General features: G+C 50.6%; 1 protein-coding gene across 3 annotated transcripts; it reads left to right on the plus strand.

Moving 5' to 3' along the window:
• On the plus strand, window positions 1-25,940 carry ZNF341 (zinc finger protein 341). 3 transcript variants are annotated; one of them, XR_009960062.1, is made up of 16 exons: window positions 1-56; window positions 3,384-3,494; window positions 5,042-5,229; window positions 6,334-6,486; window positions 7,123-7,362; window positions 8,670-8,865; window positions 10,075-10,159; window positions 11,194-11,384; window positions 12,377-12,570; window positions 13,441-13,649; window positions 15,262-15,358; window positions 17,075-17,207; window positions 17,938-18,049; window positions 18,830-18,900; window positions 20,190-21,208; window positions 21,892-25,940. XR_009960062.1 is itself a non-coding variant. In XM_062589270.1 (15 exons), the coding sequence occupies exons 1-15, from the start codon at window positions 26-28 to the stop codon at window positions 20,699-20,701; spliced, it is 2,523 nt and encodes an 840-aa protein (XP_062445254.1). In that variant the 5' UTR covers window positions 1-25; the 3' UTR covers window positions 20,702-25,940. The 3 variants fall into 3 exon arrangements, 2 of the variants coding, with proteins under 2 accessions (XP_062445254.1, XP_062445255.1); XM_062589270.1 differs by having other exon boundaries at window positions 20,190-25,940; XM_062589271.1 differs by lacking the exons at window positions 1-56; window positions 3,384-3,494; window positions 5,042-5,229 and having other exon boundaries at window positions 6,401-6,486; window positions 7,128-7,362; window positions 20,190-25,940.
• The last annotated feature ends 905 nt before the right edge of the window (window positions 25,941-26,845 follow it).

Below are 26,845 nucleotides of genomic sequence, written 5' to 3' on the forward strand. Positions count from 1 at the left end.
GGGTCGCGGCCGCCCCGGCTCCAAGATGGCGCAGGCGATCTTCGAGGCGCTGGAAGGTAACGGGGGCGCCGGGCCGCGCCGGGGGGCAGCGGGGCCGCGCCGCGCCGGCCCGGGCTCCCGCGGGGGCTCCGCGGCGCGGGGCGGGGCCGCGCCCCCTCCCCTCCCCCCCGCCCCCCGGGGCGGCGCGAGCGGCCCCGCGCGGCGGCGGGAGCGGGAGCGGCCGCGGCGCGGTGACGCGGGGGCGCTCGGGAGCGTGGGGGCAGCGGGCAGCGGTGCGTGGGCTCCCGCGCCCGCTGCCCTCCCCGCCGTCCGCCGTGCCTCGCCCCCGCGCCGTGCCGGCGTTCAGGTCCGCCGTGGCCTTTCCGGGAGGCGAGGGCCCTGCCCGAGGGGCCGCGCGCCGGGGCTGCCCGGCCCCGCCGGGCCCCGGGCCCCCGCCGAGGCAGGGCGGAAGGGCGGCCGCCGAGGAGCCCTCCGCGCCGCTTGCTCGGGGTGCTGCGCGGCGGCGGCGCTTCGTGCCGAACCCGCTTCCCCCCGTCGCCACCGGCTCCGCTCCTTTCCCGAGCCCGCAAAAAGCGGCAGCCCACGCAGATTTTTGTGGCTGATCTTATTTGTTTGGTTTTGTTTTGTTTCTGACCCGACTCGATTTCAAGGCGGTGGTGACTTGGCCTCAGCCCGCGGTGCCGCGGCCGGAGTCGTGTCCTCGGTGCCTGCTGAGGGACAGGGGGGTACCTTCGTGCCTCTCACCAGACGCCTGGTGCTCGTGGTGGCAAAAAACCCGGCCTCGGGCGTGCAGCTCGGAGCACGCGAGAGAAAAAAAAAACCTAGGCGACACAGAGCAGTCTTGTTTCGCTGTCTGAAGTGAGAGAGATGCGAGGAGTAAACAAAACATCACAGATTGGTAGCCTCACGCTTTTATCCTCGTTTTCTGGGATCTCTGTGTTTTCATCAGGGTCTGGGGAAAGTGGGGTGCCAGTAAGGAGAGAAGCTCTAGCTTTCCCTTTAGGTTTCATGACTGTGAAGAACGTCGTGCAGACCTGAGCAGGCTCTAATCAGTGCAGACTGCTCCAGATCTTTCTCACCGAATCTGTCCACGGCCTTGAATGGCATCGAGTAATTGAGCTTACTTTAATTTAATGGTTACTAGCCCCCAATTTTAACCCAATACTGATTTCCCTCTATTAAATGTATATTTGTGTGTTTAACTGGTGCGACTTAACGGGCAAACCTGGTAGGCGCTTGTGCAAAACATCGGATGAATAAAGAGCAATATATTTCTGTTGTCGTGGGCCTCCTGGCTGCTTCAGAACACCAAATGCAGCGTTAGCATCGCTCTTCCTGCGTTACCTGTCTGCTGCTGGCCTTGGTTGCTCCTCGAGCCTCTTCTAGTTAGCAGGATTGAGGCTGTAATGCGGCTTTTTTGCTCTAAAGATCTGGCTACTTGCTGGGAAGAAACCTGGTTGTCAGTGCACGTGTGGCATTCTCAGTGCAAACAGCAGGATGATTTCAGCATTTCCATTTTTAGTGTTTTTAATTATGACCACAAATTATTAAGACTGAATTTTTGATTCCCAGTTTTCCGTCATGTCCAGCTTGCTTGCTTCTCTGTGACCACTGGAAAGGGCTCCTCCATTTCGCTCTCTGGTTGGGGTACACTAACCAGAGCCTGTGGTTTCGCATTTCCTGTCAACGAGGGGAATATCTGTGAGGAAGGAGGCCTATTTTAAAGTAGGGATGAGCAGATCAGCCGAGGAGCGCACCCGCGGTGTCTGCCGTTGGGCCTGTGCTGTGGCAACGATTGCAGCTCAGGCATCTCTCTTGCCGAAGACACGTATCGTTTGTGACCTTTCCTCGGTGACTGCTTGATGGAAAGGGTGTTCACGGAGTCTTCCTGTTGTCTGCTTCATGCTGGAGATACAGGAGAAATGAGGAATCACAATACTTTATGTGTACTCCCCTTTGGGGAAGGCACATCCCTGTGTGCAGGAGAAATTTAAAGACTTGCACCTTGCAGACATTCAGGTTTCTATAAGCTGTGGTGTTTTTCTTGCTCTCTTTTGTACCCTAAATACAGGGGAACCCGTAATGGAAAGATGGGGCTGCTGCTTCTGCTCTTCCATTGCTCTCTGCTGTGACCTGTCACAATGTTTTACTGTCCATCCTGATGCTGCTTGCTCACTGGTTTCTCATCAGGATCTGTGCTCACTTGCACTGTTTGCAAATGATTAGACCTCTGTGTCTTCTCTGTATGTAATTCTGAGTTTGGCATCAGTAAGAGATGTAGAGTCGTGCTCTGCAATGATCTTGAATGATTGCTATTCTTGAATAGAATTCTTGAATTCTTGAATGACTTGCTAGAGAAGAGTGGTGCACATAAATCATACCTTTTAACTGTTTTTTTCATAATCAGGTTGTTCTGCATTTCTTTACCTCTGGTTTCCAAAGCAAGAAAAAAATTGCTTTGGGCTTGATCCACGGGCTGTGCACCACTGGCCAGGTGGCCTCCTTAGACGAGCAGTCCCCGTCTCCGTATTTATCCGGAATATTTTAGAACATTTTAGCTGTAGTGAAAAATATTTGTGCCGAAGCAAGCGAGCTGATTCTGACAACAAATCTGTCTGGGTGTGTGTGCTTTCATGTAGTCCTGAGGGAAATGGAAATGAGAGCGAGCGGCCAACAGCTCTTGCATGAGAGGCGCCTGCAGCGCGGCAGGGAGTGTGGCCAGGAGGGGAGGGAGCCACTGTTCAGCTCTCCTGCATGTCCCAGGGGGGAGCCAGTGGTGGAGTGGGTCATCCCAGCGCCCTTCCCAGGAGCCCATCCTTGCAAGTTCCTTCTAAATGCTGTAACTAAATCCTTCTGTTATTCACTGGCCTGTGGATGGCTGGGTCCGGGAGCCCTGCCCTTGGAAATAGGGAAGCTCTGGCCTCGGAGCAAAGCTTGGCTGTGGGCTGACACAAAGCTACTGCCCACGAAGGGTTTTGTCTTGTGCTGCCTCCCCAGGGAGGTCCATCCAAGCCGTTACCCTGGCTGGGCCAGGACATCCTAAATAGCCTCTTCTTTGCTCTTTTCGTACTTGCCGTTTGCAAACATCTGTCCTCTCTGCAGCAAGCGCCTGAAACCAAAAGCGCTCTTTACACTGTTGGATTCTCTTGCTCCTCTTCTATCCCTCCTCTTTGTCAGTAGAAACGGGCAGGAGTGTTTCTGTAGAAAGACAGCGAATGCTACCGAGCAGCGGGGGTACGAGGGTGGCAGCGGCTCTGTGGGAGGAGCGGAGCAGGCAGGGGCAGCCAGCGAGCGGCCTCCTGGCGCGACATGCTCTCTGAGCAAGGCCCTGCTGTGTTCGGCGTGCGCTCGCTTCACTCGCCCCGGTTGTGTCTCCCTTGCAGGCATGGATAATCAGACGGTGCTGGCTGTGCAGTCCTTACTGGACGGTCAAGGAGGGGTAACTGATCCATCCGCTCAAAATGTCACCTCATCCGCCACCATCCAGTCAATGGGTGAGTCTCTTTAGCGCTAGGAGAGAAAAAAGAGGGGGCAGCGAACTCTTACAGCACGCTCTCCGTGACAGTCGGGCAGAGCAGTGATGCAGACTGTACGTACTGGACACTGCTACGAGTGTTGTGACCCATCAGCTGGGCTAGGTGGAGCAGGAGGAATGGGTCTGTACGAGTGCCCAGGTGAGCAGAAAGATGCTTTTGGAGTTAGTCTTGGCAATAGGCTGGACTGGGCACTTCAGTAAGGGTGTGAAAGGAGGCAGCAGTGTTCTCCCCACCGCTGTGGCTTGTTACTGTTTGTATTTCACTAGTGCTTGCTGCGGCTTTTATTTTTCATGTAATGAGTGGTCCCTTATCCTCCGGGGATGAACTGCTAGTCCAGACATTGAGTAGATCTGTGTGAATGAATATGGGAACTAGTGGTTTATGTGCACATGAAAACTCCTGTTTAGGCATTCAAGATTTTACAGCTAGTGTCTGTCTTTGGAGCTGTCTCCCCCAGAGCTGGTAAATGTAGTCAGCCAGGGCTGGACCAGGACTTGCTGAGTAGGCGCAGAACCAGCCTCTGGGTCTCCCACCTATCACAGATTGCAACTACAAATGTTGCAAGCTGTGGGCTGACAGTTACTGGCAGAAGACCCAAGAACCTGTTCAGGGGATTGATGCTTTGAGCCTTTCCTTGTGGCTGTGTGTTTTTTTCTTCCTGCTCTTTTCTCCCTTTCTGTGGAAGAGGCCAGTCCATATATCAGATTGATTTGGACAGTGAGTTCCCACTTCATCCTGTTATTGAAAAACCCTCTCATGGTGACCACGTTCTGAGCTGTGCTGCTGGAGGAGTTGCATTCTATAACTGCAGCACAGTCCTGCCTGAGGCTGAGCCAGGAATCAGAGAGCAGTCTCAACCTTGTGAGCCACAGGGTATTTTTTCACAAGAGGTGTGAGTCCAACCATCTCAAGTTAAAATGGGTTACTAGATCTGCAGATTTAATCTAGAACATGCTGGATGAGTTGTCTTCTTTCTGCCACTAATACCAAACAGAGGCACCGAAGACCAGCAGTCTTCCTTGGGGGGGAGGTTTTAGGTGCAAGTTGTGCCCTGATTTTGCCACTGACTCAGTGCCGTGATACGAATGACTCCTCTTCCTCTGTGCAATTTGAATAATAAAATCTGCATCAGCCAGAATAATCATGATGCTTTGGAAGAAGTAGCTTGACTAAAAGCAGAAGGTAGTGCAGGAGCGGGGCTGGGTTAGATTTCATGTCTTCGGGATTAGACGGGACAGGCAGTTTGTCACAGGGAGATTGTAGGTTTTGTATATGGGTGCAGGGCTGAGACAGACGTGTTCCATTAGTTGGCTTTAGGGAGAGCTGGGGATCGGGGAGGAGGGACAGTTTTGCCCTTGCAGCTGATTCTCTCCTGATGATGATGTCCTAGAGATTCAGAAGATGTCTATTCTCCTGCCTCTTCTGGTTCTTGTTTGGTGTAGCTCTGGGGAATGCAGAAGAAAGGGAGCTGGAGGCTGAAATAGTATCTGGTTCTCTAATTGCAGATGATGAAGATGTGTTCCTGTGTGGGAAGTGTAAGAAGCAGTTCAACTCACTGCCTGCCTTCATGACCCACAAGAGAGAGCAGTGCCAGGGAAACACCCCTTCCCTCTCCACCGTCTCCCTGGCCACCAACAGCGTGTACACCCCATCCATCACATCAGTGCAGCAAGCTCCAAGCGCCAGCCGGCAGGTACTGTGCTGCGAGCCAGCAGGCTCCATGGCTCTGTCACCATCATTTGGGGATTGGGAGAACCTCTGCATAATGCTTTTAGATCCAGTGATACCTCATGACTGACCTCTCTTCTAGGAGGCTCAGCTGTGGTCGTGTTGGATTTTGACCTCATGTTAAATCTGCCTGGTCCTCTGCTGTAAAATGTCCTTCAGCATGAGTGTCTAGCCCCTTTTCTTCAGGCGAGGAGAAGTTTCTCCCAGGAGCACTGGTGTCATCCCTGGCCTGCCAGGCTTGTGTGTGCTCTGCATTGCTTGTGGTCGCACTCTTTCCTGGACCTGGTCTGGCTTGTGAGCAGAAGAGGAGGGCCGTGGTTGTGGCACCACCCCTGCATCCCTCCGCCCAGGCTCCTGCTGATAACCCCACACAGTGTGGTGTGATGTGCCTGAGGGGCATGTTCTATGGGAACTCTCCTTGCCAGCAGACTTCTTGGGAGGTAGTCTGTGCAGCAGTTCCCATGTGCATGATGCATCCTGTAGCTGCAATCATGCTGGCTTCTGAAGTGCTTCAAGTCATCTTTTTTTTTTTTTTTCTTTTTTTTTTTTTTTTTTTTTTCAAGTTAACAGCGCTGGTGGATGGTGCTGCCTGGGTCTTCAAACACTGGTCACTTCTACCAACAAAGTGAGGACAGCCTAATCTCCCCTCCTGTAGTCCCTCTTTGGTCTGAAGAGATGAGCCTGGTGTTCACCATCTGTAGCCAGAGCAGCCTCCCTCAGTTCCCCACCTTTCCTAGCAGGGAAGCATCCAGTAAAGGCCTGAAGTTGTCTGCAACCAGTTTGTTCTGCAAAGCTTGTTTAAAAACTAACCATTTGAGCTAGTGGCCACTTCCCTGAACTATCACAAAGCTCCTTCTGTGAAAAACATTTCCAGAGCTCACTTACTGTTACAGCTAGGAACTACAGTGGACTCGGTGGGAAGCTGTAGATAATTACCTTAGCTCATCTGCTGACTGAGGCTGTGAAAGCAGATGCAGAGGTTCAGTGAAAAACAGTATTATTATTTTTCTGAGTTTATTATTTTGTCCTTTTGCTGATCGACAATGAAACAATTTTTTTTTTCTTTCAGCAAATATCTACATACATCACAGTTCCCCCGTCTCCTTTGATTCAGACCCTTGTGCAGGGGAACATCTTAGTTAGTGATGAGGTGCTGATGTCGGCCATGTCTGCTTTTACATCCTTGGACCAGCCGATGCCGGCGGTGCAGCCCCCGGTGCAGGTAAGGGGCATGCATGTGCTCTGGGGACTCCTGCTGCGTGGGATCGGACTCGAGAGACCTGCTTTGATGCTGAGTCCTGGGCACCTTCCCAGTGTGACAGCCAGGCTCGGGGAGGCCTGATAGATAATAACAGGATAACTCCAGGGTCTGCTCCCTCCTGCTATCCCTGTTGCTGGATGCTCAGATCTTTGTAATATTGTCTCTCCAGTTTTTGCCCTTTTTCTGGAGTCCTCATCAGTTTTCCCCATGGATATGCTCTTGGGATGGTTGGTGTATGCTCTCCCCAGGGCAGGTCTGGCCACTACGGGGCTGGATACACTCTCCATGCTCTGAGAAAGTTCTTAATAACCAGAAAGGTTAATAGCTGCAAAAACAAAGCAAAAAAGCAGTGGGGTTTGAGTATTTGGAGACAACGTCTCCCAGCAGATCAAACCAACCTTCTGCAAGCCACCACAGCTTGCTCCAACCTGGCAGTTGGACTGTGGAGTGCTGTGATGACATTGTCACTGTTGCTGCAGGTCCCGTTCTGAAGCCCGAACCTGGGCGTGAGGGTGCGGTACCTCCACCTCGGCCTTGCTAGACCAGTGCTGCATTTTCAATGCCTTGTGCATCTGTCTCTCCTTGTTTTGTTTTCAGAGCAGCTTGAGTATGCACGCTGGAGCTGGCTATCTCTCCCAGCCACCTCCACCTCCGCCGCCCCCGCCGCCACCCCCTCCTCAGCCACCGCCGCCTCCCCCACCCAGCCTGGGGCCTCCGGGGCAGTCCAGCACCGGCAGCGGTGGTGTGGTCGAAGTGTACAGCGCATCTGCTCCGATGGCAGCAAACAGCACGGTGGAGATTCAGACGCTGGGGATGCAGCCCTATCCGCCCATAGAGGTAAGGCCGAGTCCGTGGGGGCTCTGATCTCCTGGGCCTCTTCTAAAAAGCAAGGGAGTGATGCCGTCTGGGACTCATCTCGACTAGAAGTGCAGGATTAGAGTCTGGGAAGATGTGTTAGATTATTTTACAAAAATAGATTATTTCCTCTGGAGAAGATACTGATCAGAAAGATGCTATCAAGAGGAAGAGGATTCTGAGAACAGGAAAAAAAAGCAATTGAGAGGACAGGAGGGCTTGGCTGATGAGGGACTGGGAGATCTGAATGAGTGAGTTTGGTCTGCTGTGGTCAAGGGATACCTGCAAGTGTTAAAAGTGAGAGCAAGGTGAGGTGAGGGAACTGTCCCAGAGGGGTCCAGAACACGGTGCCACACATTGCAGGCTTAAGTAAGGAGCAAAACTCAGCTTCTCCTTCCAGATAGTCGTGGGCATGAATCATTTTGACTGTCGTCAGCTGTTCATAGCCACATGTTATCATTGCTGTTCACACTGGGAAGGGAAGGGGTTTCCTATCACTCTGTATTCAGTGTGTCTGCCTCCAGGCATGGCAGCAGCACCTGTCTTGTTGCTGGGGCTGGACTGGAAACTACTGGATGTAGTAGAGGTTTGCCAGCCTTATCTTTGTAGTTGCCATCTGATCTGGAAGTGCAGGTGTTCAGAAATGGATGATGATGTTGGATACTTACTGCTCTGTGTTAATTTATCAGGGTGGATAACAAAAAAGACCTCAAACCATGCTGCTTCAGGCTGATATCTCTGCTTTTTTCTCTGAATGTCAACCCCTCATTCTTTCCTAATAGTAGTGCCAGTGTAAATGGCTGTGTTTTGCCATCTGGAGTATTCTTGTGCCTCCTTCCCTTCTGCAGTCGTTCTTGGGAGACAGCAGGGCCTGGAGATTCCTGCCTGCAGGACGGTTGGAATCCTCAGGGTCAGTGGTGATCATTCTGGTAACCTTCTCTGAAGGGATGAGAACCTGTTCTAGGTGTAGGACCTAGAAGGGAGACCAGGGAGCTCCTTCAGAGAGTTTCTCAGTTCTCCTGTCCCTGATGTGATAAATCCTGGATATTTGGTGGTGATCAGCAAGAGTGTTTCATGCAGTGCCTGGAGTTAGCTTTAGTTAGGGATGCGTTGTCGGGTTGGGTGAACCGGAAGTTTGATCCAATTTGGCAGGAGGCGGAAAACTCGGCGGAACTAATAGCCTACTGTGGCAAATGTTGCTGGAGGTGTAGAGTAATAGGCAGTGTACTTGGTACAGAATGACACTATGCAGCAAATCTGTTTTTCTATTGATAATTGCACTCTTCCAGGTACCGAGCCAGTGTGTGGAAAGTCCTGTTTATCCCTCTCCTCCTGTGTACAGCCCTGGGAAGCAGGGATTCAAATCTAAGAGCACCAGCACTCCTGCACCCTTGACCGGTGCAGGAGGAAGCAATATGGTTGGCTTTGATTCTGCCTCTGCTGCGAAAAGCAGGCGTTCCAAAACAGAGAGCAGTCTGCATGAAGGTAGGTATCCTTAAGGCTGTTGCCCTGCTCTAGCCTGTGGGCCTCTGGGCTTGTCCTGTAGGGCACTGTTGAGCCACAAGCTCTCCAGATCTGTTGGGTGCCACTGGCTGTGCACAGGGCTTCAGGGAAGGAACACGCCACCATGCCCAAGGCTATTGAGAGCAGGCGGAGGTATGGATGTCTGTCTGCCCTGGACACATGTGGAAGGACTGTCATTGTGCTACAGCACAGGGCAGACTTCTGCTAAATCTCTGCAGCTATATGCCTGTTGGATCACACTTGAAAAAGGGAAGGTCCTGCAAATAAAGTGGTAGGGCTTGGTCCATGTGAAGCTAAGCAAGAATGCCCAGCTGCAAGGCCCATGGGCCTTAACACTCTTCCCAGGGGCTCAGCAGATCAGTCCCTACTACGTGTTTCAGTTTGTATCCTGCCTGCGAACAAAACGTGCTTATCCCCAGGTAAGGCAGGACAGGAGCATGTGCAGTTACATGAGAGATTACCATCAGACCCTCCACTGGCAGAGCCTGCCTGTTGCTTGTGTGACCAACACACATCTGGCCAAGTGATCATAGGCCAAGCCTGTGGTGGAAGAAAGCCATGTGGCCTTTCTCAGCAGGAAGGTTGAATCTGTGGAGATACAGCAGTACCTATACTAGGCTTTAATATAATCTGTAGAGGTGTGAACAATCACGCAGGCTGCAGCTCTTGAGTCCGGAATTTGCTAGAGCAGCCCACGGTTCAGCTGTTTCTGCTGGCTTATGCTCTGTCACAGTAGATGGAAGATGTGATTGACTGATCTTCCACGTCGGAGAAACAGCCATGTGCTCCAGCTGATGGCTGACCTTGGTCTGCTCATAGGAGAGAGACAGAACTGAGGCCCTTCCTCTCATGAGTCCCATACCTGTTTCTGATGCCCAACATACCTTTAAAGTAGCTGATTTGTAGCACAGCTGGAAGGATTCCCTGAGTGCTTAATGCCCACAGAGGGTGCCCTGCACCTTCACTTTTGCTCTCCTATTTCTTGACTTAGCTCAGACTACATTAAATGTTGCCTGGCCAGAGCAGGGAGAGACTCAGGCTGATCTTACCCCTTCATGAGTGCTTTATTCTTTGTCCTGAATAGCTATGTCTTGGGGTGATAGCGCAGAGCAGGGGAGGATGGCGCTGTGCCACGTGATCTCATTCCTGTGTGCGCTTTTCCACTTCCAGGGAAACCCAAGTCTCCCAAGCTGAAATGCACTTACTGCGACAAGGCCTTTACCAAGAACTTCGACCTGCAGCAGCACATCAGAAGGTAACGGTGCCGCCAGCGTGGACACAGCTGAATTGCTGGGGTGGATTGGGCATAGCCCCACCAAAGGAAACTGCACAGTCCTGTAGGCCTCACATTTGTCTCGTCACCCAAAATACATACCACACTGGGAAGTGATCCTTTACCCCTCTCTTTCCAGTATACTCCTCCCAGAGAGTAGCTTAGTGGATGGGATGGAAGCTGTATTGTCAGTGTAACCTTCTCGGTTGATTATGGGTTTGGACTAGAGACCTCTTTCCTTATTGATGAGACCTTGAAAGTCAAAACTCTTGTCACCCATCTGCTGGAGCAGTATCATCTTCACTGCTTTTGCTCTCCTTTTCCACCCTAGCAAGCTGCAGGCTTGGTGGCTGCGTGGGGGCTGGTATTCCCGAACCATAAGCCAAGTTTAATGTCTAGATGGGGAGACCTAGAGATAAGACCTAGGCCTTTGCCAGACAGCAGTTGAAATTTTCAGTATCTGCTCCAGCACAGACTGCAGAACTTGAGGCAAGTGAGAAGGAGCAAGTAGTAGTTTTGCTCCCTTCCTATCCTGGGCTCTTCACATGATGTCAGAGCCAGCTTTCTCTCGAACAGCAGAAAAGCAGGGTAGAAAGATATTTTCTGCCCTGCTGCAAAAGGGGGAGAGCAAATTTAAGGAGATTGGGGGATTCCAAGCTAGAAGCTATGTGTGAGCAAGGGAGGAACGGGTGACAGGGACAAGCAGTGGGATCCAAGAGATCAGTGTGGAAGCCCTGACAGTGATGTTCTGTGTTGTGGCAGAGCTCTTTCTCCTCTCCCACTTCTTCCTTTGATCCCTTGTCATCCCGTGACTGAGAGTGTTTTGTCTGTGTGGCAGGCTTGTCTCTCCAGGCCTCTTGCAATCCGTTTGCTCCAGTTAATCAGGTCTCAAAGCCCTTGTTTGGCAGGTCCAGGAGCTGCTCTGCTAAGCAGCAAGTGCTCATTTCAGTCCTGCAGCAGGCATGCTGCTGTGGTCCATGCCTGGGGGCTGCTGACGTGGTGCCTCTTGCCTTCAGTCACACAGGTGAGAAGCCGTTCCAGTGCATTGTGTGCGGCCGAGCCTTTGCCCAGAAGTCCAATGTGAAGAAGCATATGCAGACCCATAAAGTGTGGCCTCCAGGGCTGGGGTGCACCATCTCCCGCAACTCCATCACGGTGCAGGTCATGGCCTTGAACCCAAACCAACCGGAGGATGAGGAGAATGCAGGTTTGCTGCCTGGGGACGGTTTATGTTAGAGACAAAGTGGTAATGTGGGGAGTCTGCATGCTCCTGTATCTCTTCATCCCTAGTGAGGATGGAGGGGAGAAAGGAGCTGTGTGTGCAGCTGATGTTTGCATCCCCCCCCTTTGGGTTTAGCAGCACACATTAGACAAGTGCACTTGTTGGTTGCCTCATTTGCTTGAGTCCTGCTGGCAGCTGCAGCCCATGGGTGCCCATAGCAATGGTGGGTCCAGGTGCTGGTGAGACAGTGGCCCCAAACTCTGTGCCAGGTCATGCATGGGAACAGAAGGAGGCATCATGCCCTTCCTCACTCCCTGGGAATGCAGCCTTGGCAGTGTGTGAGTCACACTTGGCAGCTTTGATTTAGTGGCTGGACGAGCTGGTGATTTCACATAGTCCAATGCTTTGGCCTGCTGGCAGTGCTGCAGTCATGCCTGGGGTGGGTATGACCCCCCCACACCCCAGCCAACTGGGAACACCTGAGGCAGAGAAAAGCTCCTTGCTGGCAGGCAGTGGTGTGGGTAATCTTTCTACTGGTTGCCTCAAACCCAGGTAAGAGAGGAAGGAACAACACAGTGTGGCAGTATTGTGTCTAGGACAGGGTCCCACTGGAGCTGCTCTCAGGACTGGAGATCTTACCTCCCATCTCCTGTCTGAGATGGGAAGTGAATCTGGCTCCGGTACTCTGGAGGGGGCCTGCCTTGCTCACTGCTCCACAAGGCACATTAATTTCTTTGGAAGCACTGTGGTGAAGAGAACAAGTCCAGGAGAGGAAGATGGAGAAATCAAAGCCCTTGATAATCTATAGACAGGAAAGTTAGGGAATGAGATTCATCTGATCTAAAGAATCTGCCTTTGAAAGGAAGAGTCTGGAACCAGAGCCAGACCTGGCATGTTGGGGCAATGTAGGGCTTGCAGAGTAGCTTTCATAGCTGCCTGTTTGCAATCTTTTGACTTTATTTCTCCCTATTTTTCAGGTTTGACTCAGCCCTCAAGGAACCCTGTGCAACCGCCCCAAGACATAGCCCCCATGGAGGAGAGTGAGGCGGGCAAACCAGAAGCCAAGCAGGTTGTCTTGATCGATAGCTCTTACCAGTGCCAGTTCTGCCCCAACAAATTCAACACCTACTTCCAGCTCAAATCACACATGACACAGCACAAGAACGAGCAGGTGGGTGGGGATGAAGAGTGCCTTGTGTCGGTGGTGAGACTGAGACAGGCTTCATCCTGTACCCCGGTGCCTGATGTCTGTCCCCAGCGCACTGCTCACTCTCTAAAGCTACCTGTGCTCCCCTGCACAGTGGCTCGCTGCATTGCTAGGCCACAGGTATGTGGTCTGGGCAGTTTTGAAAAGCTCCACTGCCTCTACTCTGCAGAGTTGCCAGTGAGAAATCAGCCAAGCAGGTTTGGGCAGCTAGACAAAGAGGAAAGAAACAAAGTCCAAAGTCTTCAGCATGGGTGGCAGCTTTCAGTTCGTGGGACAGTCACTGCTGAGGTGGTGTGATCTCACCTGCTTGGGTGACTTCAAGTGCTCAGAGCAACGCCCACTCCATTTCACTTGCTTTCCTCGGGGGAAATACCCTGATGTTCTGCATTTGCAGAACAAGCATCACGTGGAAGTTGAGTAGGTTCAGCCCAACCCTCAGAGGTGGGAGAGGCGAGGCCTAGTGGGGCTCATATTCTGGAGCTATGTTTGCTTCTGGGCGTGATCTCATTCCAGTGATTGTAATGGAATGGGAGCAAACCCTAGCTGGGGGGCTGTGCTGAATTTGCATGTCCTCTGCAACTGTAGGCCTGCAGCTGAAGCAGCTGTGTGGGTCCCCACAGGACCACAGTGGGGCACTCTGGGAACCATGGTGCTGCTTCGTTCATAATAGCTTAGCCACTCCCCAACACAGGGGGCAAAGGGGCAGGCATTGCGCTCTGAAAGTAGACTCGGTGGCAATAGTTTCTGAACCAGAAGGCCATGTTGTCTGCTGGCAGATGTGCTCTGTTGGTTTCCATGGTGTGCTGCTCCAGTCGCTCTCCCATCTTCCCCCAGGTGTACAAGTGTGTGGTGAAAAGCTGCGCTCAGACCTTCCAGAAGCTGGAGTCCTTCCTTGAGCACATCAAGAGCCACCAGGAGGAGCTGAGTTATCGTTGCCACCTCTGCAGCAAGGACTTCCCCTCCCTGTACGATCTGGGTGTCCACCAGTACTCCCACAGCCTGCTGCCCCAGCACAGCCCCAAGAAGGATGTGGCCGTGTACAAGTACAGTAGCAATTGGTGCTTACAAGGCTTGTGGGAGTGAGCGCATGCTGAGTGTGTTTGGCAGAGAGTTGTTGGGACCCTAGATGGGAGAGGGGGCTGTGTTTGGCAGCTGTGGTTCTCTTGGGACACCTGAGTGGCAGCAGGAGGGTCCCTCCACTAGGCTGCTGGGCCGAACACTTTGTATGCAGAATCTGGGCCTGAGATTTAGGATGTCATGAGAGCATGACTCTATAGTTCACTCTCAGCTTCTGGACCGTGAGCAGGTTCGAGTCTCCAGAAGAAAGCAAAAGGTGCTCTCCCTGTGAGTGGCAGACAGGACAGGGAGTGGTGGGTTGAAATTCTAGCAAGGAATCTTTTGGAAAGACAGTGAAATACCAGTATAAGTTGCGTGGGAAGATCCCATCACTGCAAATCCTCTATCAAGGGCCAAGAGTGAGATGGGCACAGCTGAGCCTGCCATGAGCTGGGCGAGAGACCTCAGAGAGCCCCTTCACAGTCTGTCTTCTGTCTGATTCTCTAATCACCTGCAGCGAAGGAAGTGAGAGCTATAAAAGCTGTGCCCACATAAAAGACTTAATTCTCCTTTTCTCTTGCTGCAAAGGGGACCGTTGCCTAGGAAGGCCTTTCTGTTAATGTAGAGAGGAAGCATGAGAATGTTTCACAAACAGCACTTGGGAGTGGTTGAAATATATGTAGGTACATACAGGAAGAGTAAGAGGTCTAGTAGATACTGAAAGTCACTTAGGAGCCTTGTGGAATAAGTATCTACTACTTTTTAATTGGGCCATAATTTCTAGTTATCCTTTTGCTGGGGAGGTTCATCCTACAGCTTGCTAGCAGTGATCTTTGAGATCTGAACTCTGCTTATGTTTGATGTGGTTTAGTCTGATCTCCAAATGAAAAGAGGTTTAACAACAGATATCCTGTGTGAGTGCCTGTGTGTTCGTCATTGACGATGCTTGTACCTGTTGCTCACGGTTGGTCAGGTTTGGCGGAGGTCTCAGAAATACTGCCAAGATTTGTGAGAATAGCTGAGCAAGTAGAGGAGGGCCCAGGTGTGGTGTGGGAGATGAAGCAGTGTGAACTCAAACTTTGTTAGACATCGAAACATGGAGAGAATGTCGCCTTGTGGCCACTTCACAAGTAATATTTCCATTGTGCGCTGCAGTCACCCAAGAACTTCTTCACTGTGAGTGGTTGTTTTCTGGCAGCGAAGATAGGATGAGGTGTTTTAAGTAAGGTGAAGTTTTAGGGCTTGTTTCCACAAGGAAACTGTGGAATGTGTGCTTGGGTACCTGGGAGCTCTCATGCCGGTAACCTGAGGAGTTAGTGTGGCAGAGGTCTGGCAATTTCAAGGCTTTTCCATCCAGTTTTCCAGCAACTCCCCCCTGTGAAGGCAGCTAAGTATGAGTGTGATTTGGCCATGCGGGTTATGGAGGTTTCAGAACATCTCGATGTTGGTATTGTCTGTGCTGAACCATCCCTGCCAAAAATCGACCTGGAAGGTGGCTGGTGAGTGGGTGGGTGCAGCCCAGTGTGGGGTTTGCCTGTGGTATGGGGTTTGCCAGCGGTAGCCTCGTTCACAGGCTCTGTCCTTTCTCTCCACATTCAGATGTGTGAAGTGTGTAAATAAGTACTCCACCCCGGAAGCCCTGGAGCACCATCTGCAGACAGCAACGCACAACTTTCCCTGCCCTCATTGCCAGAAGGTGGGTGGGTGACCGCTGCCAGAGCCGATCCTGGCCATGCAGTTAGGGCTCTGAGGGGGACGGGAATCCTTGACTCCCTTTCCTCTCCCTTCCTACCTCAGTACGGACTGGCAGGCTCATGAGGTGCTTTTGAGAGAGAGAGAGAGAGCTGATTGCATCCTGGCTTCCAGCTCTCTTGCCTCTCTCACGCAGAGTATGTTCCTCCCCACAGTGCTGGCTTTTCTCCTGGGCCTTGTTTGATGCACAGAATTTGCAAGGGGACGTTTCTCCCTCTCCACCCTCTGCGCGCCCACATGTTGCGTTGGGCTCATGCTGTGCAGAGAGCCGAGCTCCATTACTCCGTTGACACACTCAGGCGGTGCTGGCTCGGATCTTTGACAGCACAGGACTGGGCTGTCACCCTGGGCTGCCATCCTTATTTCTTAGAAGCAGTCATGTCAGGAAAAGTGAGGTAGGTTTGGGGGAAGCATTAGGCTGGCGTTGGTGTCGTGTGTCAAGGGCTTTGACCCACCGTGCCTGGCTACTCGTGGCTGGAAGGGTGGCACCTGGCAAGTCCTGGGAGATCCTGGATGTCCACATTGCTGTCCTCAGCTCCCACCACAGTAGAAGTATCTGGGTCTCCCCATGTTCTCCTCTTTTGGATGAGTGCTCTGTGTCCTTGGAAAAGAGAAATCTGTCTGAGTGATGTGACTGGGACTGGAACGATGCCCGGGTAGGTTTTGGCTGGAAATACTCTCTTCAGCCTGGCCCCCGAGGGGGTTTGAGGGGCAGAAGTTTGGGGGGGTTGAAGTCTAATATTCTTTGAAATCCAGACTAAAATTTGGACCCTTGCTCCTCTGTTTATAGCGAAGGAAATGAAAATCCTGCAGTGGGGGCAGGGACAATCTCAAAGGAGTGACCACTCTGTACTGAGGTAGCTCAGGAAGGGGAAACGCTCTCATGCCATGGTTAGTAACCCATCTTTCTTTACCTGTCTTTTCCCCACTCCCCCCACCAGGTGACAGATGCCCTTTTGGGCCTGGGTGAGACTTTGAGCAGCAGCAGCAATAGGGCTTTGAGAGTCTGTTTTATGCAGCAATGTTTTTTACTTCTGTTTGTATTCTTACTAATATTGCTGACTTCTGGAGATGCTGTGAGAACACAGCCTTGGGTACCAGAACTCCTGGCTCTCCTGTGCTCCTCTTGATGCGTGCTTGTAGCAATCACTTTAGGAATTCACTTAACCTGGGTATTTTCAGTATCCCTGTTAGCCAAAGGAGCCATTCACATTGACTTTATAAAGACCATGAATGAGTGTACACCTGTGTTGGGAGCCTTTGGTAATAAGTGGTGGGGAAGCGCAAAATAAATTAACACTCTGGGAAGGTAGTAACTGCTGGGGTTTCTTGCCCAGCCTGCTCTACTGATGGTTCCAATGAGGTGTCCATTTGGGTGCTGGTCCTCCATGGTGTTATAAAATTTAGCAGCAAGATTTTGGCTTATTTTTTAAGGATAAGAAATTTAATTTTTCTTTTTCTTTTTTTTTCCTCCACAAAAAGCTGTATCTATATTTTCCTTAAACAAAACTGACAATTTCCTCAGTGCTTTCTTTCCAAGAAAGTAGTCACCATGGGCTTCATTAGCTTTTTCTATATGCTATGCCTCCCTTGGCCACGCTGGCTCAGTGATAACCCTTGCATGCTGCTGGCTCTTAGCCTTGTTCTTGTGTGTTAACAGGTGTTCCCCTGTGAGAGGTATCTGCGCCGACACATCCCCACGCACGGCGGGGGCAGCAAATTCAAGTGCCAGATCTGCAAGAAGTTCTTTCGCCGGGAGCACTACCTCAAGCTGCACGCCCACATCCACTCTGGTACGGGCGCTGCCAGTGCTGAAACACTTTCCCTGTCCGCTGGCTGCCCCCTAGACTTTTTGATCCGAGCTCATGGATGAGGACCTGCCTTTTCCTAACTCTTTGGTGATCCCATTTCAGCTGAGCTGTAACCTTGGGCACCTTATCCAGATTGCAGAGACAGAGCAAGCTTGAGGCTGTCAGGGCTTGTTATCTCAAACACAGTGCCCTGAAGTGCAGCCATACAGCTCCCACGCTTGGCTCCGGGCTGGATAATTTGGCTTAGGCCCAAGAGACTTTAGCAGTTCCAGTGCACTGCTGACTTTGCTGGATTCAACTGGCCTGTGCCTACTGCTCAGTGTCTCCATATCGTAGTCCTGGCTACACTCTGTAATGCCTTGGCTATTTTCCTGATAACTAGAAAAACAGAGTCAACTGCATGAGTTAACTGTAATAATATATGGTTTTGGATCAGCCTCATGCCCAATACTGCACCAGTTAGGAGTGGGAGACAGAGCTGGCTTTCCTGCTGCCCGTGGTTGCGTAAGCTAAGGAAGCTAGCCCTGGGGAGGAGGAGCACTTGTGCGATGGGGATTGTAACCATCCATTTATCCATCAGGCAGGCTAGGCAAACCTGGGAGAGACTATAGAGAAGCAGAGACTGGCTCTGCTGCCAGAGTGAATCCAGTACTGACGAGAGCAGCCCTGCATCACTGGGCTCTGCCTGACTCTTGGTCTCTTTCTTATGCAGGAGAGAAGCCTTTTAAGTGCTCAGTGTGTGATGCAGCCTTCAATCGGAAAGATAAACTCAAGCGGCATATGCTGATTCATGAGCCTTTCAAGAAGTATAAATGTCCCTTCTCGTACGTAGTGTGTCTCCAGCATGGTGCTTTGCCTTAATGGGTCATGATGGGATCTGGGAGGGAAGGAATGTCTCTTGTAGGTCTCCTAGAGTACATGTATGGCATTTGCCAACCCACTGCTTCTTTGGGGCTGGGTGCTGTTAAACTGGGAACCTTGTTCCTGTTATTGACTTCCTACTGGGCCACATCATTTCACCTCAGTTCATCAATGTGTGTAAAATAACGCTTGCCTGCATGGGAGGCTTTGGGGATTGAACTTGGGGAGCACTAGGGAGAAGAAAGGGTATTATCTCAGCACAAAGTGCCAAATGAAGTGATCTTCCCAACTGTCCTGTCTCAAAAAGCACTTGGCAATGTGGGAGCTGATGCAAAAGCCAAAGAGAGCCAGGTTTAGGAGGTGTGTCCTCCCAAGTCTGTGGGACAGTCACGGGCCCTCTGAGATGCCAACATCAACTGACTTCTCCCTGCTCCAACCAACTTACAGCTCCCTCCAGAATATTTCTGCCTTCAGCTGGGATCTTGAACCTGCTGCTTTTAGGACATTTGTGGTCAGACAAGGGTGAGGTGTAGTTTAGTGGAAGTCACATGTGTCCCTGTAGGAGCTGTTTATTCCTTGCTTCTTCCAGAAGGGCTGAAGTAATGTGATTCTTGCTGTGGATGCACCCAGGGATCCACCTGTGGGCTGCTAAGGATAGAGCTGTGAAACTCTATATGGCTGAGCATCTCTGCATCAATCCTTGGTTGATTCATGCTGTTCACTGATGTTTGTTACTCTTCCAGAAGCCACACAGGCTGCAATAAAGAGTTTAACAGGCCTGACAAGCTGAAGGCTCACATATTATCCCATTCAGGTAAGTGCAGCTGTCCTCTGCCCTTGCTGCCAGTAGTTGGGAATGAAGAAGTTGTTGGGACTCACTGTGACACTGGGGGAGCATGTTACAGAAGGAATAATCCAGGGAAACAGCAAGTGGAGAATGATGAAAATGCTTTTGCTTTGTCACCCCCAGAAGCACAAGATGTTCCCTGCAGATGTGTTCCCCATGGTGTTTCTCCACCCCACCCCTCAGCTAATACAGATACTGTGTAGTTTTATGGGAGAATTTTTCATAGTGTATGGTACAGTGTTTCCTGTATGTAAGCCTACATGCTTAATACCGTTTATTAGCTTTTTTTTTGCCTTTTTTTTCAAAAACCTTCTGTTGTTGCAGGCCTGATTATGTGAGCTTGTGTTTTACAGCTGTGCCTAACCTTTTGGCTCTTTCCTAAAGCACTGTAAATCTGTAGGGAGGGCCTGCTGGCTGAGACTCTGGATTATTCAATGTGTTTGCTATCAAATGAATGTCCTCAGTGATCTTTCCACTCTTCACTGATAGTATCTTCTGTTCAAGAGGAGAGCTCTTGGGATTCAACTCCCTTCTCTCTATGTTTCCAAAAACAATGCTCCTCCTCCTAATAAAGACAAACTATTTCTTCCTGGGCCCTAGGGAGCTCTGTGTTTTTTGTCTGTTGGGGTAAAACTGTGTCTTTTCTTGTGCCTGTCATGTGCAAAGCTTTGGAACAGGAGATCAGATGGAGCTGTGCTGACAGTGCAGCAGCTGATGTGTTTGAAGCTCCAGTATGTTCCCATACTTGGGAGAAAAAAAGTGAAACATTTTTTATTTACGAAATACCGTTGAAAAAAACCCCAGAGTTTAAGACTATGTTCTGTCTTTTCACCACAATCACCTGACACATTTTTCTGCTAATATTTTAAACCTCTTACTTGGAGGCAAGGACTAATGTTGTAACCCTTTCTAAACCCTGACACTCAAGGTGCAGCAGCACCTACCTTTCTGATTGTCTGCCATAGTGTCTTCTTAGACGATGGCAGGAGCAGGCGAGGGGGGTTGATTAGTTGCTTTAATTAGCAAACCAAAGAAGCATGTGGCTGCTTGGGTGAGGAGCCAGCTGTTTCAAGCTGCAGGGTAGGAAAGGGAGAGAGGGTGTATGTTAGGATGGATGTTTTATTAGGGAACATCTGCTTGGAAGAGAAGCTCGAGCTGCCATGCCCTCCCTCAGTGCAGTGCAGATTTGTCTGAACATCTGCGTTTTGACACAGGGTTCTTTAACGGCACTTTCTCTCCTGTCATGCTCTGTGCAGGGATGAAGATCCACAAGTGCCAGTACTGTAACAAGTCCTTCAGCCGACGAGCACACATGATGGAACATCAGCGCTCGCACACCGGCAACTACAAATACCGCTGCCCCACCTGCAGCAAAGGCTTCACGCGCCATAAGTATATGAAGGACCACAAGTGCCGGCTGGGCTCACCCAAGGACAAAGACCTGCAGCTCAGGAAGCCCCAGAAGAAACGGGTGGCGCGGGGGCGCAAGGCGGGCTTTTCCCTCCCCAGTCAGCTGGCCCTGGCAGAGCTGAAAGACAGTGCCACTGGGGAAAACTCCCGAGAGGGTGGCCTGAGCAAAGAACAGTTCCAGGAGTCTGATGCCGTCCTGTCCATCGTGGTGGGGGGATCAGGAGCTGCTGAATCGGACCTTGTTCCCGGGCAGCCCAGCAGCATCGCATCCAATTTGGCCCTGGCAGAGTTGCAGACTGCCTCGGATGGCCCCTGCACCATGCTGGCTGTCCCTGTTTACATCCAAACAACTGAGTGATGATGCGCAGGGCCACTGTGTGGCTGGGGCCTGCGGCTGCTGGGGTGTCAGACTCTGTGCTGGAAATTGTCACAGTGAAAAAGACCAAAGCTCTTGTGGGAAGGTAGATGGATATGAGAGAGAGTGGCTTTCGTTTCCACTTGTCTTCCCTTCCTAGGGCAAAGGACTACTTGTAAGGCACTGATGGCTAGAAGTCGCTGAAGGGAATAGCTGCGTATTATCTTGTCCTTTTACGTCACTGGTCAGCCTAGGGCAAGAAGGACTAAGATCCCTGAATCAGGGTGAGAAGAAGGAGTGTACAGCCTCACAGCAGACAGAGCTGCTGAAACCAGATGGCTTTGCAAATCACAGCCTGTCCCATCTGTGGTTTTTCTGGCTTAAAATCTGTATTGCCCAGTATTTGGGTGGCCTTTCCGAGAGCAAACAAATGATCCTTCCTAGTGGAAGCAAGTTCATCCTGAGATCCTTTGGGAACACTGTTCAGAAATACCCTGAATGACATGTCTGGTATCTTTCTCTTCTCTGTCTCTATCAGTAGAAAGATTGCCTTGTCTGTACTACCTGTGTTATAAACACCGTGGACCTGAAGTGCTGTGTGGTGTCGGTGGGTGGGAGCAGCTATGTGTTGTGGTGGTGGTGCCAGGTCTGAGTGCACGTCTGTGTTGGCTCTTCTGTCTGCTTGATGTTCTCACCATAGTGTTTGCTCTTTTCATGGTTTTTCTTCATATTCAAGGATCTCGAAGTGCCTTAACCAAGGAGTTAATTCTCATAAGCGGTAAATGTGACAACTTTCTTGACACCTCCTCTGTACAGCAGCAAAACTAAGGTGTGGAGGTGATCTTTCCTGGGTCACACAGGAGACTTGGGATATACCCAGGAAGCATTTTTCTAACATTAGTGCTGCAGGGTATTTCTGTACATGTTCTCTTCTCTGTTAGCTGCTTCCCAGCCTGCAGATTTCCTGAGCTCAGTTTTATGGGCCAGTTATTAGGGTTTCAGTGGACCACTGGCAAGTGGGCAGTCAGTGTAGTCAGGAAGCAGGAAAGCCCTGTGTCGTGGGGACAGTTTCTATTGTCCACTCAGCTTCTGATCCGTGATTTCCTAAGCAGGAGTCTGTCCCTGTTCCTTTTCTCTGGGCTCCAAGTAGTGTCTTGTTTTGGCAACTTATTTTCCCTCTGATGTTTTTCCAGAATGAGAAGAGGTGAAGAAGCAGTGCCAGCAATCTTGCCCGTACGGTGAGGACTGTGCAAGGGAAAGGCACAGGACAGCTCTCCTCCCTGCTTACATCCAGTTCAAGCTCAGTCGTTGACACTTGATCAGTGGGGGTGCTGATGGTCTATCACCCCAAGAGACCACAGGAGAAGTCATCTGCTCCATCTCCTTGTGCCAAAGATGCCTATTCCCCCATGCTTTAAGGGAGCTTTTCCTAACTCTTTGCAGTCCTTTCTCACTGAAGCTTTCTGTGATCCCTCCCTGGCTCGGGAGGTCTCGGCACACGGGTATGTTGAACCCGGGCACCTACAGGAGAGAACTGAAAAATACCATTGTGTAATGCTGGTAAAGGAGCTACTCTGGCAGGTCTGGGGCCCAAGGTGGTAGGATAGCTGTCGAGTGTGCTGCTCCCTTCTGTGCTGGCCTCCTGGGCTCCTTCTTCCTTCCTGCTCTGCTCTCAGCCTCCGGGTTTATTTTGCCAGGAGAGGGTCTCAGTTGCTGGGAAAGGGGATTCGGCCAGGCTGGAGAACACTGCTGCTGCCTCCAGCTCCAGCCAAGACACAGTTTCCTTGGGCTTTGCTTTCCACTGCTTTCTTCCCACTTCACATATGGATCAGCTGAGCTTACCTTTCCTGGGAGCTTTTGTGTGATAATCTACTGAGTTGCCTGGAGATTCAATAAGCCTCATTGCAGTCATTTTCTTCTGTGGCAGCGTGAGGCAAGAGTTTGGGCTGGTCAGTTCTGAGTACTGAAGCCTGGGCCATGGATTCCCATCTTGCTGTCACACTTGGGGAGCTGTGTGTGTGTGTCTGGCAGCTGGAGCAGTCAGCACAGCACTGCTGCAGTGACTAGTCTCACCCTGATGCCTGTCCACAAGCTCCAGCCCATCCCTTATCCTCAAAGCGCTCTTCCTGCATCTTTGCAGTGCGTTTTGCTCAAATCTAGTAGTAGCAGTTTGCAGGGACACAGGATGCTGGTGTCTTGTGCATCATGGACATATGCCTCCTGATGGTATGTTCTTCTAGACTCCATCCAGCCTAATGATAAGTTATGGTCCTAAGACCACTGTCACCCCCAGAAGGTGATCACACAATCCTTGTCAGGATGGTTCCTGTCACCAAATTTCTGTGCTCAGTTCCATCCTCTTAACCTCTCCTAACTCACTTTTTCTTTGTTTCACTGTTTTGCGATGTTTCTGTACTTAAAGGGATTGGTATTTATTAGGAAATGGAGCACAGGACTTGGCGGGGAGGAAAGGCTGAGAGAGCTGAGTTTGTTCAGTCTTCAGAAGTAAAGAGGAGGCCTTATTGTCTAACCAGCAATGGGAGACTGCAGAGAAGATAGAGCCAGGTTCTTCTCAGAGGTGCACAGGGACAGGACAGGAGGCAATGGATTGGAACGTGGGAAATTCTGACTCAATGTAAAAAACTGAAAAGGCTCTGCCAAGAGGGTGGTGAAACATTGTAATGAGAGCACAGAAAGGCTGTGAGATCTCCATCCTTGATGATACTCATAATTCAACAAGAACATCCTGCTCTGACTGGACCTGCATGGAGATTTCCAGACAGCCCTTCCTACCTGTGTGTTTCTGTGAAATTTCTTGTCTGCTTTGAAGAGGAGTTTATTTTCACATAATGTTGTTTTAAGTACTTGGCCCTCATGGGAGGAGAACAGTCACAAGGAAATGGTTTGCTAAATATACTTTTTCTGTTTTCCTGTCCTCTATACCCATACTGTACAGTGCCATTATGTGGCCTCTGTGCTTACTGCAGCATTGCAGTCAGATCTATTTTGAGATGTTGGTGTGTGGGTAGAGTGCTCCTTCAGCCAGGAGAAAAGGTCTGGAGGCATTCCCTTCCTTTCTGGCTTTGCTTTCCACCAGTCTTGATCACAGGACAGCCAGTCTAAGTGAGATGCTGAAAACTGTTTTTTTGCTGGCTACCCTGAACGCAATTAAGAGTTGGAAGCAGAGCTTGGCATGTGACTTTGGGAGGTGGGGGCTGAGAGTTGCTGCACTATTTGCCTGATGGGTGTTTATGTGTGTAGTGCTGTTTCACCCAAACACTAGCACTGAGTTTTACCTTGACCATAATGATTGTTTTCTTTAAAGTAAACTTCAAAGTGACTGCACATAAGATTATAAAGTCATAGATCAGAAGGGAAACTGGGCTGGTTGATGGCACAGCTCTTGCTTTGGGAAGCTCTGTGGATGAGCATCTCATGTATGTCTGCTGGATGCTCCAACCCCATGGGATTGTGGAGGGAAGGGGAAGTGACTGCCTGCAAGAGTGGCAGATGCTGTTCCCCATGTTTTCCAGCTGAGCTAGCTGCACAGGAGCAACAGTGCACCTGGCAGCTGGCTCCACAGCTGCTTCCAGGTCTTGGCAGTCCCTACAGGCCTGGGCAGATACTACTAGAGCCTTATTGCCCTTTTGGTAAAAAGGTTAAAAAAAAAGGAGTTATTCAAAAAGCAAAACAAAATCCTTTTATGTAGCCATGCTGCCTGGAGTTTATATTTTGATATGGAGGAAAGTCTTGTGGGAAAGAGAATTTAATTAGAAAAAATACACGTTATCACTGAGACATCACGAGCTATATGCTGTACTCAGTGCTATTCTCTATGCAGCTAACAGTTGTGTGTGGAACGTGGCTCATCACAGCAGGCCAGGAGCTTCTGAAATCCTCTTTCTTCCTTGTTGTCCCAGTCTTGTCCAGCTATTTAAACTCATCTGAAAATGTAACTTCATTAGAGTCAATTCAGATGCACATAAGCTGTACTGTCGATTCTTTGCTGGCCAAAATGGGTAATACCCCTCTCACAAGCATAACATACCTGTAATCACCACACAGATACTGTTATTTTGCTGTGTAGTGTGTCATCCACAAGGCACTAAAGGCAAAGAGTTAATTCTACCTAGGAATCAGGTTTTTGCTTCCTTTAATGTGGAGCCTTGCCACTGTTTAACAGTGCACTGCAGTGCAGGCTGGAGTGCATCCTGGGCAGCTTTAAGGTGCTGTTGCTCCCCATGTTGAGAAGGGTGTTGCACACACTGTGCACTCAGCACTGACTTTGGCCTAGCACTATTCTGCAAGATCGGTTCAATCCTGCCTCTCACACACAATCATTACCTTTACAGACCCAGTGTCAGAAGCATCTCAGCATTTTCTGGAAATTTCCTGCAGCACCCCTGGGCCACACCTATGCCCTGGATGAAGCGGCAGCATTTATGTAAGATCTGGATCTGATACTAGATGAGAACAAAGGTCCATGGTGCCCAGTGTCGGCTTTCTGATAGCAGATGCTTATGTGAGAGTAAGGAAAGAACAGGTAAAACACAACTACCCTTTGTACTCTTCCAGTCAGTAATGTCAGTTTGGGGGCTTTTCTGACCTCGGAGAGTGGTTTCTGTAAGCCTCAGTGGACTTTTCCTCTGTGTATTTTTCTTCTGTAGTTTCTTTTTTATCTAATACGACAAAGTTAACAAGACAAAACAGGGCAGGATCTGGTTAGAAAGTTTTGTTGCTAAACTCCTGTAGACTGGTGATTTGTCTCTTTTCACTCCTGTTCTGCAGGTTCCAGGCTTGCGTAGGAGGTTCTTACACTGTTCATTGCACTACAAATTCAAATATACCGTGTCCAAACCTCCCTAGGGCAGCCAGTTTGTAACAGTCTAGTGTGGAGTTTCTAGTTTAAACATACCCACTGCTGATTTTCTCCAGCCTCCAGTTTTGATATCTAAGCAGAGGACAGTGATGGATGATGAAATGCTGGTGCTCTAGAAACTTTTACGTATGTTCAATAACAGCAGAAAATAGGCCAAGTGCACTCAACGATGTGTGAATGAAAGGCTTGAATTAGCAATAAAGGAAGGGGGAGGGGTGATACAACTGGGAATTTTCTAAGTATGTCAGTGGATTTTTTTTACAGTATGTGCTGTTGCTATAGCCACTACTTGTCTGAGGAGTTCCTTTGCATTTCTCTGAAGATATACCACAAGAAGAGCATTAAAAGTATTGCTGTAAAAAATGAGAGTGTTGAGACCTCTTGTGATTATCCTTACTTGTCCATAATGATGCCATCTTTAATTATATTAGTTGTGCAGTGTTTTTTCCGGTTTGCTGAAGGCACACAAAGGCTATTTTACTCAATGAGCATTTTTTTAAAAAAAAAAAAATCTTACATTGTTTTTCCTCTTTACCATTTGGTGCATAGATTCAGGCCTTACTTACAGAATGCAAGTTTAACCCTGCTGCAAAGACAGAATGATTAATTTTCTTGGGTGGGTTTCTGTGCTGAACATCAGAGCAGCTGAATGTGTTATTAATTGTTTTCGCAGCAGCTCTGGGACAGGGGAGGGGGCTGTTTATTGCTTTTACAGATGACACAGGTCAGCACGAAGAAGTTACAGCGGAAATGCCCGCTGAAGCCCTCCAGGCCGAGACAAGCCAGACTCGATTTTTCGATGGACTCGGGCCCCTCGCGTCCTGTGGGGCCGCGTCCGGCCGCCCCCACGGGGCGCAGCGTGTGACTCAGCTGAGGAAACCAGAAGCTCCATTAGTCACCGCCGTACAGCAGCGCAGCCGCCCCGGCCTGTGCCCTGCCGCGCTGCGCGTCCAGCCCTGGCCCCCCGCCTGGCCCCCGGCTCCCTTCGCCGGGCTCTGGCCCCCGACCGGGCCTTTTCTCCGGCCGCCGCCCGGGCAGGGCGGTGGGGGGGGGAAGCACCACATCGCCATAGCGCCGCTCCCCTCTCCCTCAGGTCACGCCGCTCCTGACGTCACCGCGCCGCGTGACGCCACGCCCCGGTTCCGCTCGGAGGCCGCGCCTCCCCTCACGCCGGCAGTGCCCGCCCTTCCCGTCGTGCCCCTCGCCTCTCCCCTGAGCACACTACAAGTCCCAGCGTGCCTTGCGAGCAGCTGCCGGGCGCCCGGGGG

Source organism: Rhea pennata, chromosome 16, assembly GCF_028389875.1.
Source record: "Rhea pennata isolate bPtePen1 chromosome 16, bPtePen1.pri, whole genome shotgun sequence".
Lineage (NCBI taxonomy): Eukaryota > Metazoa > Chordata > Aves > Rheiformes > Rheidae > Rhea > Rhea pennata.